This window comes from Babylonia areolata, chromosome 7 (assembly GCF_041734735.1).
Source record: "Babylonia areolata isolate BAREFJ2019XMU chromosome 7, ASM4173473v1, whole genome shotgun sequence".
Taxonomy (NCBI): Eukaryota; Metazoa; Mollusca; class Gastropoda; order Neogastropoda; family Buccinidae; genus Babylonia; species Babylonia areolata.
Window position 1 is genome coordinate 310,656 of NC_134882.1, and position 19,345 is coordinate 330,000.

A 19,345-nucleotide genomic window follows, 5' to 3' on the forward strand; every position below is an offset into this window, starting at 1 on the left:
TCTTTCTCAGTCACTGACGTCTTCATCTCCACAGCCACTGACGTCTTCATCTTTCTCAGTCACTGACGTCTTCATCTCCACAGTCACTGACGTCTTCATCTTTCTCAGTCACCGACGTCTTCATCTCCACAGTCACTGACGTCTTCATCTCCACAGTCACTGACGTCTTCATCTTTCTCAGTCACTGACGTCTTCATCTCCACAGTCACTGACGTCTTCATCTTTCTCAGTCACTGACGTCTTCATCTTTCTCAGTCACTGACGTCTTCATCTCCACAGTCACTGACGTCTTCATCTTTCTCAGTCACTGATGTCTTCATCTCCACAGTCACTGACGTCTTCATCTTTCTCAGTCACTGACGTCTTCATCTCCACAGTCACTGACGTCTTCATCTCCACAGTCACTGACGTCTTCATCTTTCTCAGTCACTGACGTCTTCATCTCCACAGTCACTGACATCTTCATCTCCACAGTCACTGACGTCTTCATCTTTCTCCCTCACTGACATCTTCATCTCCACAGTCACTGACGTCTTCATCTCCACAGTCACTGATGTCTTCATCTCCACAGTCACTGACGTCTTCATCTTTCTCAGTCACTGACGTCTTCATCTCCACAGTCACTGACGTCTTCATCTCCTCATCTCCTCAGTCACTGACGTCTTCATCTCCACAGTCACTGACGTCTTCATCTCCTTCATCTTTCTCAGTCACTGACGTCTTCATCTTTCTCAGTCACTGACGTCTTCATCTCCACAGTCACTGACGTCTTCATCTTTCTCAGTCACTGACGTCTTCATCTCCACAGTCACTGACGTCTTCATCTTTCTCCCTCATTGACATCTTCATCTTTCTCAGTCACCGCCGTCTTCATCTCCACAGTCACTGACGTCTTCATCTCCACAGTCACTGACGTCTTCATCTCCTCAGTCACTGACGTCTTCATCTCCACAGTCACTGACGTCTTCATCTCCTCATCTCCTCAGTCACTGACGTCTTCATCTCCACAGTCACTGACGTCTTCATCTACTCAGTCACTGACGTCTTCATCTCCTCAGTCACTGACGTCTTCATCTCCTCAGTCACTGACGTCTTCATCTCCTTCATCTTTCTCAGTCACTGACGTCTTCATCTTTCTCAGTCACTGACGTCTTCATCTCCACAGTCACTGACGTCTTCATCTCCACATCTCCTCAGTCACTGACGTCTTCATCTCCACAGTCACTGACGTCTTCATCTTTCTCAGTCACTGACGTCTTCATCTCCACAGTCACTGACGTCTTCATCTTTCTCAGTCACTGACATCTTCATCTCCACAGTCACTTACATCTTCATCTCCACAGTCACTGACGTCTTCATCTCCACAGTCACTGACGTCTTCATCTCCTTCATCTTTCTCAGTCACTGACGTCTTCATCTCCTCAGTCACTGACGTCTTCATCTCCACAGTCACTGACGTCTTCTGACGTCTTCATCTCCTCAGTCACTGACGTCTTCATCTCCTCAGTCACTGACGTCTTCATCTCCTCAGTCACTGACGTCTTCATCTCCTCAGTCACTGACGTCTTCATCTCCTTCATCTTTCTCAGTCACTGACGTCTTCTTTCTCAGTCACTGACGTCTTCATCTCCACAGTCACTGACGTCTTCATCTCCTTCATCTTTCTCAGTCACTGACGTCTTCATCTTTCTCAGTCACTGACGTCTTCATCTCCACAGTCACTGATGTCTTCATCTCCACAGTCACTGACGTCTTCATCTTTCTCAGTCACTGACGTCTTCATCTCCACAGTCACTGACGTCTTCATCTCCACAGTCACTGACGTCTTCATCTTTCTCCCTCACTGACATCTTCATCTCCACAGTCACTGATGTCTTCATCTCCACAGTCACTGACGTCTTCATCTTTTTCAGTCACTGATGTCTTCATCTCCACAGTCACTGACGTCTTCATCTCCTCATCTCCTCAGTCACTGACGTCTTCATCTCCACAGTCACTGACGTCTTCATCTCCTTCATCTTTCTCAGTCACTGACGTCTTCATCTTTCTCAGTCACTGACGTCTTCATCTCCACAGTCACTGACGTCTTCATCTCCACAGTCACTGACGTCTTCATCTTTCTCAGTCACTGACGTCTTCATCTCCACAGTCACTGACGTCTTCATCTTTCTCCCTCACTGACATCTTCATCTTTCTCAGTCACCGCCGTCTTCATCTCCACAGTCACTGACGTCTTCATCTCCACAGTCACTGACGTCTTCATCTTTCTCAGTCACTGACGTCTTCATCTCCACAGTCACTGATGTCTTTATCTTTCACAGTCACTGACGTCTTCATCTTTCTCAGTCACCGACGTCTTCATCTCCACAGTCACTGACGTCGTCATCTTTCTCAATGGACTTCCATGAATGAATGTTGTCATTATCATTGGTATCATTGGTTGTGTTTTTGTCTTGTTGTTGTTTTTGTTATCATCATTGTCAATATCATTATCATTATTATTGTGATCATTATGATCATTGTTGTTGTTATGATAATTAGCATTATGATGTTGATGATGATGACGACATGATGATGATTACTGCTACCTGTGTGTCAGGCCAGCCAGCAAGCCATCAAGGCCCTGGATCCTGACTGGCTAAAGAACTCCCTGCAGTCAGTGGCTCACTGCAGCAAGGTGCCTTCACGGATCACTGGTACGGCACTTTCTTTCATCGCTTCTTTTCCACCCGCCTGTCTCTCAGTCTAGCCTCCAAACTCTGTCTGCAAGAAATGACATGACTCCTTTGAAAATACTGATACATATTTATGATTGATTGCTTTCTTTACAACTGGAGGTACAGATGGAGAAAGTCTTAAAAAAACAACTGTAGGTTGTAAAACAAGGCTCACATTTGGATTTGTTGTTCTTGTTTTTTGTTGGTGTTTTGTTTTTTCTTTTTTTCTTTTGCTTTCATGGGTTGCAATTCCCATATTCACTCACATGTACGAGTGGGCTTTTACATGTGTGACCAATTTTACACAGCCATGTAGGCAGCCATAATCCGTTTTGGGGGATGTGCATGCTGAGAATCTTCTTGTTTCGGTAACCCATCAAATGCTGACATGGATTTCAGGATCTTTAATGTATGTATTTTATCTTGTGCCTGTGTATGCACACGAAGGGGCTTTACACACCAGCAGGTCCGCTTATATATTGACCTGGGACATGTGAAAAATCTGGGGATCAAGTCCAGGAAACTCAGGTGAGAATTTAGCGCCTAGCGATTGAACCACAGCACCCGTTACTTCTGATAAGGATTGTCCAACATTTCGAATTGTAGGTTTGTCTTCAGGCACTGTTTCAGTTTGAAATGACTGTGGAGCTAAAGACAAGACCCAAGAGAAGTTATGAGTAGTATTCACAATGGGCATTTCATGTACATTTTGCCACTTGTGTATGCTGAAACCCCTGCAAAAGATGTTTGTTGGTCTTCTTTTTTTTCCAGCAGAAGTAGAAAGGATTGAAATAGTCAGGCCTTTATCTTGTGTGTTCCCAGTGCAAGAGCTGCAGATCACCGCATTGGCACGGAAACCCAGTGCATGGGTGCATGGCAACAATGCCTTCAAGAACCGCATTGGAGAGACCTTTGCCTTCCTGCCAGCATCGTTGAACTGGAACAAGATGTGCTATCCCATCATGCCTACCATGTTCACCGACATTGACGTGCACAGACTGTGCATGTTGGTTGGTAAGCTTCTGTTGTCAAGGTTTTTTTTCTTTTTCTTCTGTTTTTTTAAATTTATTTGTGTTTCTCTTTCTTGCTTTTCTTTCAACTACTGATTTCCTGTTTCTTTATTTTTTGTCTGTAACTCTTTCTACCTCAAGTACTGATTAATTGAAATCACCAGGTGGACCAAGTATGGATATTTCTGTACTGCAGTTGGCACATTAAGTTTGGCTTTCCCAGTCAGTCGTATTCTTGCTCAGTGTTTTTAGCTCATCGGTTTTGGCCTCAACGTTGATCGCAGGTGTCTTCAAGAGGATTGAGCGTGTTTTCAATGATGTAAGGTATATTTTGTGTATGACGTATCGGCTTTGACAGTGAAGCTGTTGCAGGACTGGTCCACAGAAACAGAAGTGCAGCTGCACTGATGGGGTACAGTGCACTCAGCTGTTGCAGGACTGGTCCACAGAAACAGAAGTGCAGCTGCACCGATGGGGTACAGTGCACTCAGCTGTTGCAGGACTGGTCCACAGAAACAGAAGTGCAGCTGCACCGATGGGGTACAGTGCACTCAGCTGTTGCAGGACTGGTCCACAGAAACAGCAGTGCAGCTGCACCGATGGGTTACAAAGTGTTAAAGAAGACAGACTGCTGAGAGTAAAGCTGTGATGGCAGTTATTTTCAGCTCTTTCTTTCCTTTCCTTTTTCCTTTGTGTCTGTGTCTTTCGTTTCTTGTTGTTGTTGTTGTCGTTGTTTTTGTCTTTTTGTTGTTGTTTTGTTGTTGTTTTTTGGAGGGAGGGTTGTCTTGTGTTGGCAGGTTTTGTGTTTCTCAGAGGTCAAGAAAAATTCAGTCTGCATGTGTAAGAAAAGTGACCATGTGACCACATCTATATTTCAGTAGCAGGAATCAGAAAGCTACTAAAAGGCCTAAATCCAAGCAAAGCCCCTGGACCAGACGGAATAACCCCTGGCCTCCTGAAGGAAATGGCAGAAGAAATTGCCCCAGGTCTGATGCTTCTCTTACAGTCTTCCATCAACACAGGCATTGTTCCAAAGGACTGGAAAAAGGCAAATGTCTCTCCTGTGTTCAAGAAGGGTGAATGATACAGGCTTGAAAACTATAGTCCCATTTCCCTCACGAGTGTCACGTGCAAAATCCTAGAGCGTATTGTGGTAAGCACAATCATGGGATTTCCAGAGGCAAACAGCATCCTAGAGCATATTGTGGTAAACACAATCATGGGATTTGCAGAGGCAAACAGCATCCTAGAGCATATTGTGGTAAGCACAATCATGGGATTTCCAGAGGCAAACAGCATCCTAGAGCATATTGTGGTAAACACAATCATGGGATTTGCAGAGGTAAACAACATCCTAGAGCATATTGTGGTAAGCATAATCATGGGATTTCCAGAGGCAAACAGCATCCTAGAGCATATTGTGGTAAACACAATCATGGGATTTGTGAGGCAAACAGCATCCTAGAGCACATTGTGGTAAGCACAATCATGGGATTTGTGAGGCAAACAACATCATAGAACACAATCATGCGATTTGCAGAGGTAAACAGCATCCTAGAGCACATTGTGGTAAACACAATCATGGGATTTGTGAGGCAAACAGCATCCTAGAACACATTGTGGTAAGCACAATCATGGGATTTGTGAGGCAAACAACATCATAGAACACAATCATGGGATTTGCAGAGGTAAACAGCATCCTAGAGCACATTGTGGTAAACACAATCATGGGATATGTGAGGCAAACAGCATCCTAGAACACATTGTGGTAAGCACAATCATGGGATTTGTGAGGCAAACAGCATCCTAGAGCACATTGTGGTAAACACAATCATGGGATATGTGAGGCAAACAGCATCCTAGAACACATTGTGGTAAGCACAATCATGGGATATGTGAGGCAAACAGCATCCTAGAACACATTGTGGTAAGCACAATCATGGGATTTATGAGGCAAACAACATCCTAGAGCACATTGTGGTAAGCACAATCATGGGATCTGCAGAGGCAAACAACATCCTGCACGAGGAACAGCACGGTTTCCAGCAAGGCAGGTCTTGTGAAAGCCAACTGCTGGGGCTTGTGGAGGAGCTATCCTACAACATGGAGAAGGGGAAACAGTCAGACGTCTCAGTGATGGATTTCTCTAAAGCCTTTGACAAGGTCTGCCACTCCCTTCTAATCCAACAAGCTCCAACATTATGGGATCACTGGCCAGGTCCATGAATGGATCGAGAACTTTCTGGCAAACTGACAGCAAGCGGTGATTGTTGATGGAGCTTCTTCAAAGGCCGTTTCAGTAGAGTCAGGAGTCCCCCAGGGATCAGTCCTGGGTCCAGCCCTTTTTCTCCTCTACATAAATGACTTCCCTGAACAACTCTCCTCAACAACATGGCTTTTTGCGACACTCTCTGCCACAGAACCATAACTTCCCCCTAAGACCAAAGGAAGCTACAACAGGACCTGGACCACCTGGCAGACTGGGAAACAAAATGGAAGATGTCTTTCCACCCAGATAAGTGTCATGCCCTCCATGTCTCCAGGAAGAGAAACACACTCACTGGCATGTACCATCTCCATGTCCAGAACCTCAAAAGAGTAACAAAGTACCTGGGGGTCACCATCTCCCAAGACCTCAGCTGGGACACCCATATCTCAAATATAACAAATAGGGCAAACAAGACCTTAGGGTTCTCAGGCAGAATCTAAGAGTGGGCTCCATCAGCATCAAAGAAACAACCTACAGAGCCCTAGTTCACCCCACTCTAGAATATGCCTCACCTGTCTGGGACCCTCACACTGCCAAAAACACCGACAGCATAGAAAAAGTCCAACGACGTGCAGCTCCATGGGTTGAGAACCGCCCCCATCACACCTCGTGTCGACTCCATGCTGACACATCCACAGTGGACCACCCAAGCAGACAGAAGAAGAGCAGCAAGGCTGACCACCTTCTTCAAATACCATCGTGAAGAGGTCAACATCAACACCCCATTCAGGCCCACACCAAACACCCCAGCATGGTCCACAAGACAGTCACACAGGGAGACGTATCTCCTCCCGGCCTTCAACATGAACGACAAGTATTCCTTCTTCCCGAGGACTGTCAGGGACTGGAACAGCCTGCCTCCAGATGTTATCTCCTCAACCTCAGTGGAGTGCTTCAAGTCCCGAATCTGACCGACCAGCACATCCCCCCCTACCCCCACTCCCCCCCACTCCCCACCCCCTCCTCCTCCTCTATCACCACCACCCCACCCCACCCCCACAAGTCCCCAACTGCCAGTTCTACAAAACAACAACCTAGCTAGTGGAAACCCCCCAGTTCTATAGACATCAGAACCATCCAAATGATGATGGTGGATGTTTAAAGAAAGAAGAAATAAGTCAGGCATTGTGATATTGTGGAGAGAGGGATGCTGGTCATGACAGCCACCTGGACTGTTTCAACATGGTGTATGTAAAGGTCACATTGTGATATTGTGGAGAGAGGGATGATGGACTGTTTCAGCATGGTGTATGTAAAGGTCAGGCATTGTGATATTGTGGAGAGAGGGATGATGGACTGTTTCAGCATGGTGTATGTAAAGGTCAGGCATTGTGATATTGTGGAGAGAGGGATGCTGGACTGTTTCAACATGGTGTATGTAAAGGTCAGGCATTGTGATATTGTGGAGAGAGGGATGATGGACTGTTTCAGCATGGTGTGGTGTATGTAAAGGTCAGGCATTGTGATATTGTGGAGAGAGGGATGCTGGACTGTTTCAGCATGGTGTATGTAAAGGTCAGGCATTGTGATATTGTGGAGAGAGGGATGATGGTCGTGACAGCCACCTGGACTGTTTCAACATGGTGTATGTAAAGGTCAGGCATTGTGATATTGTGGAGAGAGGGATGATGGACTGTTTCAGCATGGTGTATGTAAAGGTCACATTGTGATATTGTGGAGAGAGGGATGCTGGACTGTTTCAGCATGGTGTATGTAAAGGTCAGGCATTGTGATATTGTGGAGAGAGGGATGATGGTCGTGACAGCCACCTGGACTGTTTCAACATGGTGTATGTAAAGGTCAGGCATTGTGATATTGTGGAGAGAGGGATGATGGACTGTTTCAACATGGTGTATGTAAAGGTCACATTGTGATATTGTGGAGAGAGGGATGCTGGACTGTTTCAGCATGGTGTGGTGAATGTAAAGGATGAACATTTCCTGTGTCCCTGTTCAGGGGCTGCTCATGTGCAGCATGGCAGGTCCCTTGACACGTACACCCATGAAGTAGATACATAGTAGAACATACACACCATAGTTTTGTAAATCCATTCAGCATTCAGTGATACTTATGGAAACATAATTACACCCACATGCACCCATTCTTAAAGATAAAGAATGGCGCGGTGAAAAGACCATTTGTGAAAATAAAGAAATATGGAATTTATGCAGCCTTTCAACACAGAAAAAGGAAGAAAATACTTGGATTGGTGCTTGCTTCATCATTTAACACATGTTGTTGTTCATGATTGCTGTCAATGTTCTATGCTCTCAGATTATTCTGCAGTCATAGTTGTCATTGTTTTGATTTGCTGGCATCATCATTAATCACCACTTTATTCTTTGCGCTTTCTGACAGGTTCCATTTGTGTGTGTGTGTGTGTGTGTGTGTGTGTTGTGTGGAGGGTGGGGAGTGAAGGGGGGGGTGTGTATGTGTGGGTTGTGTGTGTGTGTGTGTATCTGTGTGTGCATGCACATGGTACAAATGTGTGTGCATGCTTGTTTGTGTTTGTTGTATGCTGTGCAGGCATTGAATTGTTTCATGGTGTTTCTTTCCTTCCTTGTTTTTCCCGTCAGCACGAATGAGTGAGAATGTGCTGTTTGTGTGTGTTTGTGTGTTGGGTGGCAGAGTGGATTTGGCATTGCACTTCTGATTGAGTTTTTACCAGTGATCAGGGTTGAAGGTTGTGTTTCTGCATGATGTAGGACTTCTGATTCAGTTTTTACCAATGATCAGGGTTGAAGGTTGTGTTTCTGCATGATGTAGGACTTCTGATTCAGTTTTTACCAGTGATCAGGGTTGAAGGTTGTTTCTGCATGATGTAGGACTTCTGATTGAGTTTTTACCAGTGATCAGGGTTGAAGGTTGTGTTTCTGCATGATGTAGGACTTCTGATTCAGTTTTTACCAATGATCAGGGTTGAAGGCCACATTTCTGCATGATGTAGGACTTCTGATTCAGTTTTTACCAGTGATCAGGGTTGAAGGCCATATTTCTGCATGATGTAGGACTTCTGATTGAGTTTTTACCAGTGATCATGGTCCAGGGTTGTCTTTCCGCATGATGTTGGACTTCTGATTCAGTTTTTACCAGTGATCAGGGTTGAAGGCCATATTTCTGCATAATGTTGTATCCAGGGAAAAGAACACTTAACTGTGATTTTTCTCACTCTGCACAGGTGTGAATGGGTATCTGACTTTGGCTGGTGAAGGTTGAAATGGTGGAAGGATTGGGACCTGCCTTCCTGTGCCAAGCTTTAGACAGTCAGTATGAATTCACTGATCTGATTGGGACCCACCTTCCTGTGCCAAGCTTTAGACACAGTCAGTATGAATTCACTGATCTGATTGGGACCCGCCTTCCTGTGCCAAGCTTTAGACACAGTCAGTATGAATTCACTGATCAGATTGGACCCGCCTTCCTGTGCCAACCTTTAGACACAGTCAGTATGAATTCACTGATCTGATTGGGACCCGCCTTCCTGTGCCAACCTTTAGACACAGTCAGTATGAATTCACTGATCTGATTGGGACCCGCCTTCCTGTGCCAACCTTTAGACACAGTCAGTATGAATTCACTGATCTGATTGGGACCCGCCTTCCTGTGCCAACCTTTAGACACAGTCAGTATGAATTCATTGATCTGATTGGGACCCGCCTTCCTGTGCCAAGCTTTAGACACAGTCAGTATGAATTCACTGATCTGATTGGGACCCGCCTTCCTGTGCCAACCTTTAGACACAGTCAGTATGAATTCACTGATCAGATTGGGACCTGCCTTCCTGTGCCAACCTTTAGACACAGTCAGTATGAATTCACTGATCTGATTGGGACCTGCCTTCCTGTGCCAAGCTTTAGACACAGTCAGTATGAATTCACTGATCTGATTGGGACCCGCCTTCCTGTGCCAAGCTTTAGACACAGTATGAATTCACTGATCTGATTGGAACCTGCCTTCCTGTGCCAAGCTTTAGACACAGTCAGTATGAATTCACTGATCTGATTGGGACCCGCCTTCCTGTGCCAACCTTTAGACACAGTCAGTATAAATTCACTGATCTGATTGGGACCCGCCTTCCTGTGCCAAGCTTTAGACACAGTCAGTATGAATTCACTGATCTGATTGGGACCCGCCTTCCTGTGCCAACCTTTAGACACAGTCAGTATGAATTCACTGATCAGATTGGGACCCGCCTTCCTGTGCCAAGCTTTAGACACAGTCAGTATGAATTCACTGATCTGATTGGGACCCGCCTTCCTGTGCCAACCTTTAGACACAGTCAGTATGAATTCACTGATCAGATTGGGACCTGCCTTCCTGTGCCAACCTTTAGACACAGTCAGTATGAATTCACTGATCTGATTGGGACCTGCTTTCCTGTGCCAAGCTTTAGACACAGTCAGTATGAATTCACTGATCTGATTGGGACCCGCCTTCCTGTGCCAACCTTTAGACACAGTATGAATTCACTGATCTGATTGGAACCTGCCTTCCTGTGCCAAGCTTTAGACACAGTCAGTATGAATTCACTGATCTGATTGGGACCCGCCTTCCTGTGCCAAGCTTTAGACACAGTCAGTATAAATTCACTGATCTGATTGGGACCCGCCTTCCTGTGCCAAGCTTTAGACACAGTCAGTATGAATTCACTGATCTGATTGGGACCCGCCTTCCTGTGCCAACCTTTAGACACAGTCAGTATGAATTCACTGATCAGATTGGGACCCGCCTTCCTGTGCCAACCTTTAGACACAGTCAGTATGAATTCACTGATCTGATTGGGACCCACCTTCCTGTGCCAAGCTTTAGACACAGTCAGTATGAATTCATTGATCTGATTTGGACCCGCCTTCCTGTGCCAAGCTTTTGATACAGTCAGTATGAATTCATTGATCCGACAGCCTTAAAAAACCTGTGATACCTGTAACTTTTTTGTTTTGTTTTGTTTTGTTTTGTTTTTATTGCATATTTGTATCATGGTCATCCTCATCATTTCACTTCAGTCATTGTTTTTATCATGTTTCTCAACAACCCAAACTGTTTCATTGTTAGGCTCTCATCTTCATCATTTCATTTCAATCATTGTTTTTATCATGTTTCTCAACAAGCTAAACTGTTTCATTGTTGGGCTCTCATCCTCATCATTTCATTTCAATCATTGTTTTTATCATGTTTCTCAACAAGCCAAACTGTTTCATTGTTGGGCTCTCATCCTCATCATTTCATTTCAATCATTGTTTTTATCATGTTTCTCAACAAGCCAAACTGTTTCATTGTTGGGCTCTCATCCTCATCATTTCATTTCAATCATTGTTTTTATCATGTTTCTCAACAAGCCAAACTGTTTCATTGTTGGGCTCTCATCCTCATCATTTCATTTCAATCATTGTTTTTATCATGTTTCTCAACAAGCCAAACTGTTTCATTGTTGGGCTCAGATCAGAAGCAGATACTGGGATGGCATGACAACAACATTGATGAGCCGATTCACTTTGTTGACATCCCTCCCATCAGACCGGCCAACACCTTGCCTGACGAACTCCTCTATGCCTGCATGCTCAGTGGCTGGACCTACACAGCTCTTGTGGCAAAGAAGGTACCGTATCACAACATACTACCTGTCCATGATCTTTGAAATGTCTATTGCAAAGTGAAGTATCGCATCACAGTATATTACCTGTCCATGATCTTTGAAATGTCAATTGCAAAGTGAAGTATTGCATCACAGTATATTACCTGTCCATGATCGTTGAAATGTCAATTGCAAAGTGAAGTATTGCATCACAGTATATTACCTGTCCATGATCTTTGAAATGCCAGTTGCAAAGTGAAGTATTGCATCACAACATACTACCTGTCCATGATCATTGAAATGTCAATTGCAAAGTGATGTATTGCATCACAGTATATTACCTGTCCATGATCGTTGAAATGTCAATTGCAAAGTGAAGTATTGCATCACAGTATATTACCTGTCCATAATCTTAAGGACAGTCACTGAATTTTTTGTCTGACAAAAATAAATCAGATTTGTTTTTTCAAAAAAGAAATTGTAATGTTTCAGAAATTGTAATGTTTCAGAGTGGAAAACATCTAACAAATTATATAAAAAGGAAAAAAGATGACGTGATATATGAAGCAAGTGTACACATTCATACCATGCACACACAGACACAGACACAGACACACACACACACACACACACACACACACACACATTTCCATAACGAATATTGATAATGTTGATGGTTAATGCTAACATAGTTGACAACTTATATAACTGTAACTCTATTATGTTATTTCTTTTGTCATACAACAATTCAGGCAAAAACAAACTGAGATTACAGACATTGCCTATGGTGGTTGGGGAGAGAAGATTACAGACATTGCCTATGGGGTTGGGGAGAGAAGATTACAGACATTGCCTGTGGTGGTTGGGGAGAGAAGATTACAGACATTGCCTATGGTGGTTGGGGAGAGAAGATTACAGACATTGCCTATGGGGTTGGGGAGAGAAGATTACAGACATTGCCTCTGGTGGTTGGGGAGAGAAGATTACAGACATTGCCTCTGGTGGTTGGGGAGAGAAGATTACAGACATTACCTGTGGTGGTTGGGGAGAGAAGATTACAGACATTGCCTATGGTGGTTGGGGAGAGAAGATTACAGACATTGCCTCTGGTGGTTGGGGAGAGAAGATTACAGACATTGCCTGTGGTGGTTGGGGAGAGAAGATTACAGACATTGCCTATGGTGGTTGGGGAGAGAAGATTACAGACATTGCCTGTGGTGGTTGGGGAGAGAAGATTACAGACATTGCCTATGGTGGTTGGGGAGAGAAGATTACAGACATTGCCTATGGTGGTTGGGGAGAGAAGATTACAGGCATTGCCTATGGTGGTTGGGGAGAGAAGATTACAGACATTGCCTATGGTGGTTGGGGAGAGAAGATTACAGACATTGCCTATGGTGGTTGGGGAGAGAAGATTACAGACATTGCCTGTGGTGGTTGGGGAGAGAAGATTACAGGCATTGCCTGTGGTGGTTGGGGAGAGAAGATTACAGACATTGCCTATGGTGGTTGGGGAGAGAAGATTACAGGCATTGCCTATGGTGGTTGGGGAGAGAAGATTACAGACATTGCCTGTGGTGGTTGGGGAGAGAAGATTACAGGCATTGCCTATGGTGGTTGGGGAGAGAAGATTACAGACATTGCCTATGGTGGTTGGGGAGAGAAGATTACAGACATTGCCTATGGTGGTTGGAGAGAGAAGATTACAGACATTGCCTGTGGTGGTTGGGGAGAGAAGATTACAGACATTGCCTATGGGGTTGGGGAGAGAAGATTACAAACTTGACTGTTAAGTTTATGTGGCAAAAGCTTAATGAAACTGGGTGTTTTTAGATTGATTTGAACTGAGTTGAACAAGGCAAAATTTGCTGTGTTTGGTAGAGGATTCCAGACAGGTGGGCCTGGAAGAATGCTCCCAAAGTCACTTCAAGTTGCACAAACACACACACACACACACACACACACACACACACACACACACACACACACACACACACACACCACAAACACACCCTCACTCACTTACGCAATGCACACATGCACACTCACGCACATTTTTTTCTTTCCTTTAACTCACGTGCTTGTTGCATTGCACACATGTATATGTTTTACCCAACTGATGGCACACATGTATATGTTTTACCCAACTGATGGCACACATGTATATGTTTTACCCAACTGATGGCACACATGTGTACATGTTTTACCCCACTGATGGCACACATGTACATGTTTTACCCCACTGATGGCACACATGTACATGTTTTACCCCACTGATTGCACACATGTGTACATGTTTTACCCCACTGATGGCACACATGTGTACATGTTTTACCTCACTGATGGCACACATGTGTACATGTTTTACCCCACTGATGGCACACATGTACATGTTTTACCCCACTGATGGCACACATGTGTACATGTTTTACCCCACTGATGACACACATGTACATGTTTTACCCCAATGATGGCACATATGTACATGTTTTACCCCACTGATGGCTCACATGTACATGTTTTACCCCACTGATTGCTCACGTGTACATGTTTTACCCCACTGATGGCACACATGTACATGTTTTACCCCACTGATGGCTCACATGTACATGTTTTACCCCACTGATGGCACACATGTGTACATGTTTTACCCCACTGATGGCACACACACACACACACACACACACACACACACACCACAAACACACACTCACTCACTTACGCAATGCACACATGCACACTCACGCACATTTTTTCTTTCCTTTAACTCATGTGCTTGTTGCATTGCACACATGTATATGTTTTACCCAACTGATGGCACACATGTATATGTTTTATCCAACTGATGGCACACATGTGTACATGTTTTACCCCACTGATGGCACACATGTACATGTTTTACCCCACTGATGGCACACATGTGTACATGTTTTACCCCACTGATGGCACACATGTGTACATGTTTTACCCCACTGATGGCACACATGTACATGTTTTACCCCACTGATGGCACACATGTGTACATGTTTTACCCCACTGATGGCACACATGTGTACATGTTTTACCCCACTGATGGCACACATGTGTACATGTTTTACCCCACTGATGACACACATGTACATGTTTTACCCCACTGATGGCACATATGTACATGTTTTACCCCACTGATGGCACACATGTGTACATGTTTTACCCCACTGATGACACACATGTACATGTTTTACCCCACTGATGGCACATATGTACATGTTTTACCCCACTGATGGCTCACATGTACATGTTTTACCCCACTGATGGCTCACATGTACATGTTTTACCCCACTGATGGCACACATGTACATGTTTTACCCCACTGATGGCTCACATGTACATGTTTTACCCCACTGATGGCACACATGTACATGTTTTACCCCACTGATGGCACACATGTACATGTTTTACCCCACTGATGGCAGACATGTACATGTTTCACCCCACTGATGTCACACATGTGTACATGTTTTACCCCACTGATGGCTCACATGTGTACATGTTTCACCCCACTGATGGCACACATGTACATGTTTTACCCCACTGATGGCACACATGTACATGTTTTACCCCACTGATGTCACACATGTGTACATGTTTTACCTCACTGATGGCACACATGTACATGTTATACCCCACTGATGGGACACATGTACATGTTTTACCCCACTGATGGCACACATGTGTACATGTTTTACCCCACTGATGGCACACATGTACATGTTTTACCTCACTGATGGCACACACGTACATGTTTTACCCCACTTATGGCACACATGTATATGTTTTACCTCACTGATGACACACATGTACATGTTTTACCCCACTGATGGCACACATGTACATGTTTCACCTGACTGATGGCACACATGTACATGTTTTACCCCACTGATGGCACACATGTACATGTTTTACCCCACTGATGGCACACATGTACATATTTTACCTCACTGATGGCACACATGTACATGTTTTACCCCACTGATGGCACACATGTACATGTTTCACCCCACTGATGTCACACATGTGTACATGTTTTACCTCACTGATGGCACACATGTACATGTTTTACCCCACTGATGTCACACATGTGTACATGTTTTACCTCACTGATGGCACACATGTACATGTTTTACCTCACTGATGGCACACATGTACATGTTTTACCTCACTGATGGCACACATGTACATGTTTTACCCCACTGATGGCACACATGTACATGTTTTACCTCACTGATGACACACATGTACATGTTTTACCTCACTGATGGCACACATGTACATGTTTTACCCCACTGATGTCACACATGTGTACATGTTTTACCTCACTGATGGCACACATGTACATGTTTTACCCCACTGATGTGGTTTAAATAAACTTTAATTATTCAACAATACACATGATTACAATGCATTGAATGACAAAAGAGCATCAACAAGCTTAAAGCTTATACTGTGCTCACAACGTTGCACTTCAATTTTATCATGATGGCAGATGAACCATATTATGACTTGTATGAAATAACATGCATAAACAGTATGTAATGTAATAATGAAATAAAACAAATAAACAAACAGTACATAATATAGTAAAATAATGCTAATATCAATATTAACATGAGATTAAATTTATTATCACCAAAGTAATTGGCCTAATAGAAGAAAAACACGAAGAAGAAGAAGAAAATTTAGAAGAATGGGGGGTAAGGTGGTGGAGGAGGGGGAACAGAGGGGAGAGGAGAAATTCTAACAGATCATTGGCCAATCCATTCACCTTGAATATTTGGTCAGTCAAAAAATTCAACATATATTTTACGAATAGAATCATGTTGTACTCTTTCTTCACAATACTTTCTAAGCTAAAATCTATTTGAATCGGAAATAAACTGGTGGACAGTTTGAAATATGAATATATTTGTATGATTTTGGAGAACAGGATCTCCATGCAACAGAATTTTAACGTGAATGTAGTTTGGAAATAAATTTAAGATTGTGTTTGCCCAAGCCATATGAAAATCTTGACAAAATAATAAATAATGTTCAGCAGTTTCGCTTGCAGTGCCACAAGCACAAAGTGGGTCGTTTATTAAATGTCTGTTGAACATATCTTCTCTTAAGTCACTAATCCCAAGACGAAGTCGACAGTGAATGATTTGTTCCTTCCGTTTACCATAGTAATAATAGCTAGGCACTACAGCATCGTTAGCACATAGGTAATGTTTAAGCTGGCTTAAGGAATTGCTGGTTTTAACATAATCAGGTAGAGAATTCCAGAGATAAGTAGTAGATGGTATGAATGATTTCCGATAGAGTTCGGTGTGAAATCTTGGTACGGTGCGTTCCAATGACCTGCGTCTATGGTAAGGGTTATTGTCTGAAACAAGACCAGGAACAAGACCATTTAGGTAGTTAGGGCATAGACCGTTAACCATCTTGAAATAATGCACAAGTTTGTGTCTTTTCCTTCTTTCCTTAAGTGTACAGAACCCTGATTCTTGGTATATTTTTTGGTGGCTTGTCCCACGAACAGCTCCAGTTATGGTTCTTAATGCATCAAGCTGTAAATTTTCCAGAGAATCTGATTGTGCATCTGTGCAATTATCCCAAACAATATCAGCATAGTCAAAATGTGGTAATATGAATGATTTGTACATGATTTCTAATGCTCTCCTATTTAACTTGTACTTATACGTCTTAAGACAAGAAACCAACATAGTTACAGCATTGATTATACTTTTAATATGTTCCTCCCATTTACAGTTGTTTTGGAGTATGACGCCTAGATGTTTATGTGTGTCTGTACTTTGTAATGGTGTGATGCCAAAAGTAAGAGGTAAAATTGTGTCAGTGTTTCGAGAAAAATTTAATAACTCTGTTTTCCCCTCATTAAATTTGACTTTCCATCGCTTAGCCCAAGAATCTATCTTTTCTAAGTCAGAATTGAGTGTTTGTGCACGGATGTTTGGGTTATTTAGTGCTAAGGACATACTTGTATCATCTGCAAATAGCTTAATGTTTGAATGGATGTCGTATACAATATCATTGATATAGATAAGGAATAATAGTGGACCAAGTACAGAGCCTTGAGGAACACCTGCGGGTATTCCTTTGTAATCAGACTTATCACTCTTTATAACAACTGCTTGGATACGGTTAGAGAGGTAATCGGAAAACCAGTCAAGTAATTTGCCTCGTATGCCATTCGCTCTTAACTTCAGAAGAAGTCCCTTATGCCAAACTCGATCAAAAGCTTTAGATATATCAAAGTACACAGCCTGGGTTGTGACTCCATTATCAAAAGATGAGCATAAGTCATTATAAATACAGAGCAACTGATTTACTGTCGAATCACCAGGAATAAAACCTGACTGGGAAGGAGATAAAATATGATTTGATGAAAAAAACTTGTAAACTTGCTTGTGGATGCATCTCTCAAGGACTTTACCAACACAGCTAAGCAAAGAGATTGGACGGTAATTACTACAATGTTCCTTCGAAGCTTTTTTATGCAGAGGATTTACATGTGCTGTTTTCCATACCAGAGGAAATTTGGATTCATGAAGGCTTTTGTTGAAAATCCTGGTTAGTGGGTCTAGAATGGCTGGCAATGAGGCAATTAACAATCTGTTATGTACAAGATCTGGCCCTACCGCTTTATTTTTATTTAGATTTAGAATAACACCTTCAACATCAGAAGTAGTAAGCGCTATGTCTGTAAGTTCTAAGTCGAGGAATGGAATATCAGGTAAATCTTTTTCGCTGTCTTCAAGAGTGGATTGTGAAATGAAAAAGTTGTTAAAAACATCAGCTTTATCTTTGTTTTTATAATAGACAATACCATTAGATATAATAGGGGGAATTTCATCTGACCCAACACCTTTCTTTCTCAAAAATGACTTAACAAGTTTCCACCATTCTTTTGTTCCAAAATTAAATGAAGTTGTTATCTTATTTTCTAAATTGGTGATATACTCAAGCTGTCTTTGTTTTTCTCTATATGTAACATAGTTCCTAAAACACCGAAATTGTTGCCAGTCTTCTGGTTTGTTAGTTTGTTTAGCTAATTTATGAATTATTTTACGTTCCTCTATTAGCAGCCTAATTTCATCTGTCATCCAAGGGACATCATTTGGACGTACCGTGATAGTCTTCGTTGGCATACATTGCTTTGCTTTATCCATTATAATATTTGAAAACGTTTCCGCACTTTCGTCAATTGTTTTATTATTGGTCACTTCATCCCAATTAACCTGGTGTAGGAGATTGCAAAATCTATATGTATCTAACTTATTGTAATTGAAAATTGTTCTTTTAAATGACTGTTCTCTAACTACTGTATTCTTGACAACCACATAAGGTACACTATGGTCACTGCAGATAGCAGGCATGACATCCGTTGATTTGATCATACTGGGGCTTTGAGTAAGTATCAGATCTAAGCATGAACTTGTTACTTCGGTAATCCTCGTTGGTTCATTTATTAATTGTTTAATATGGTAGCGATTCAAAATATCTACTAAGTGGGGTGATGGTATTGTTAGGAAATCAGTATTAAAATCACCAAGAATCAAGAATTTGTTTGTGGTGTCATTGGCTCTACGTATGCTTTCTTCGATCAAATTCCAGTAATTAACATTGGAGTTAGGTGGACGATAAAAAGATCCAATTAATAAACTTATTTGATCTAATTTTGTCTCAACCCATACAGCTTCTAAACCGTTTACATGAAGGTCATTGCGAGGTTTAC

General features: G+C 42.8%; 1 protein-coding gene across 7 annotated transcripts in view; it reads left to right on the plus strand.

Moving 5' to 3' along the window:
- LOC143283637 (uncharacterized) overlaps positions 1-19,345 on the plus strand; it is a 393,825-nt gene that overhangs the window by 249,474 nt on the left and 125,006 nt on the right. For all 7 annotated transcript variants that reach the window (XR_013055424.1, XR_013055425.1, XR_013055423.1 and 4 more), the window contains 3 exons: positions 2,600-2,696; positions 3,540-3,731; positions 11,435-11,592. Coding sequence is in view for 4 of the 7 variants with exons in the window: in XM_076589820.1 (XP_076445935.1) it covers positions 2,600-2,696; positions 3,540-3,731; positions 11,435-11,592 (447 nt within the window). In the remaining 3 variants the exon portion in view is untranslated. The remainder of the gene's footprint in view (positions 1-2,599; positions 2,697-3,539; positions 3,732-11,434; positions 11,593-19,345) is intronic.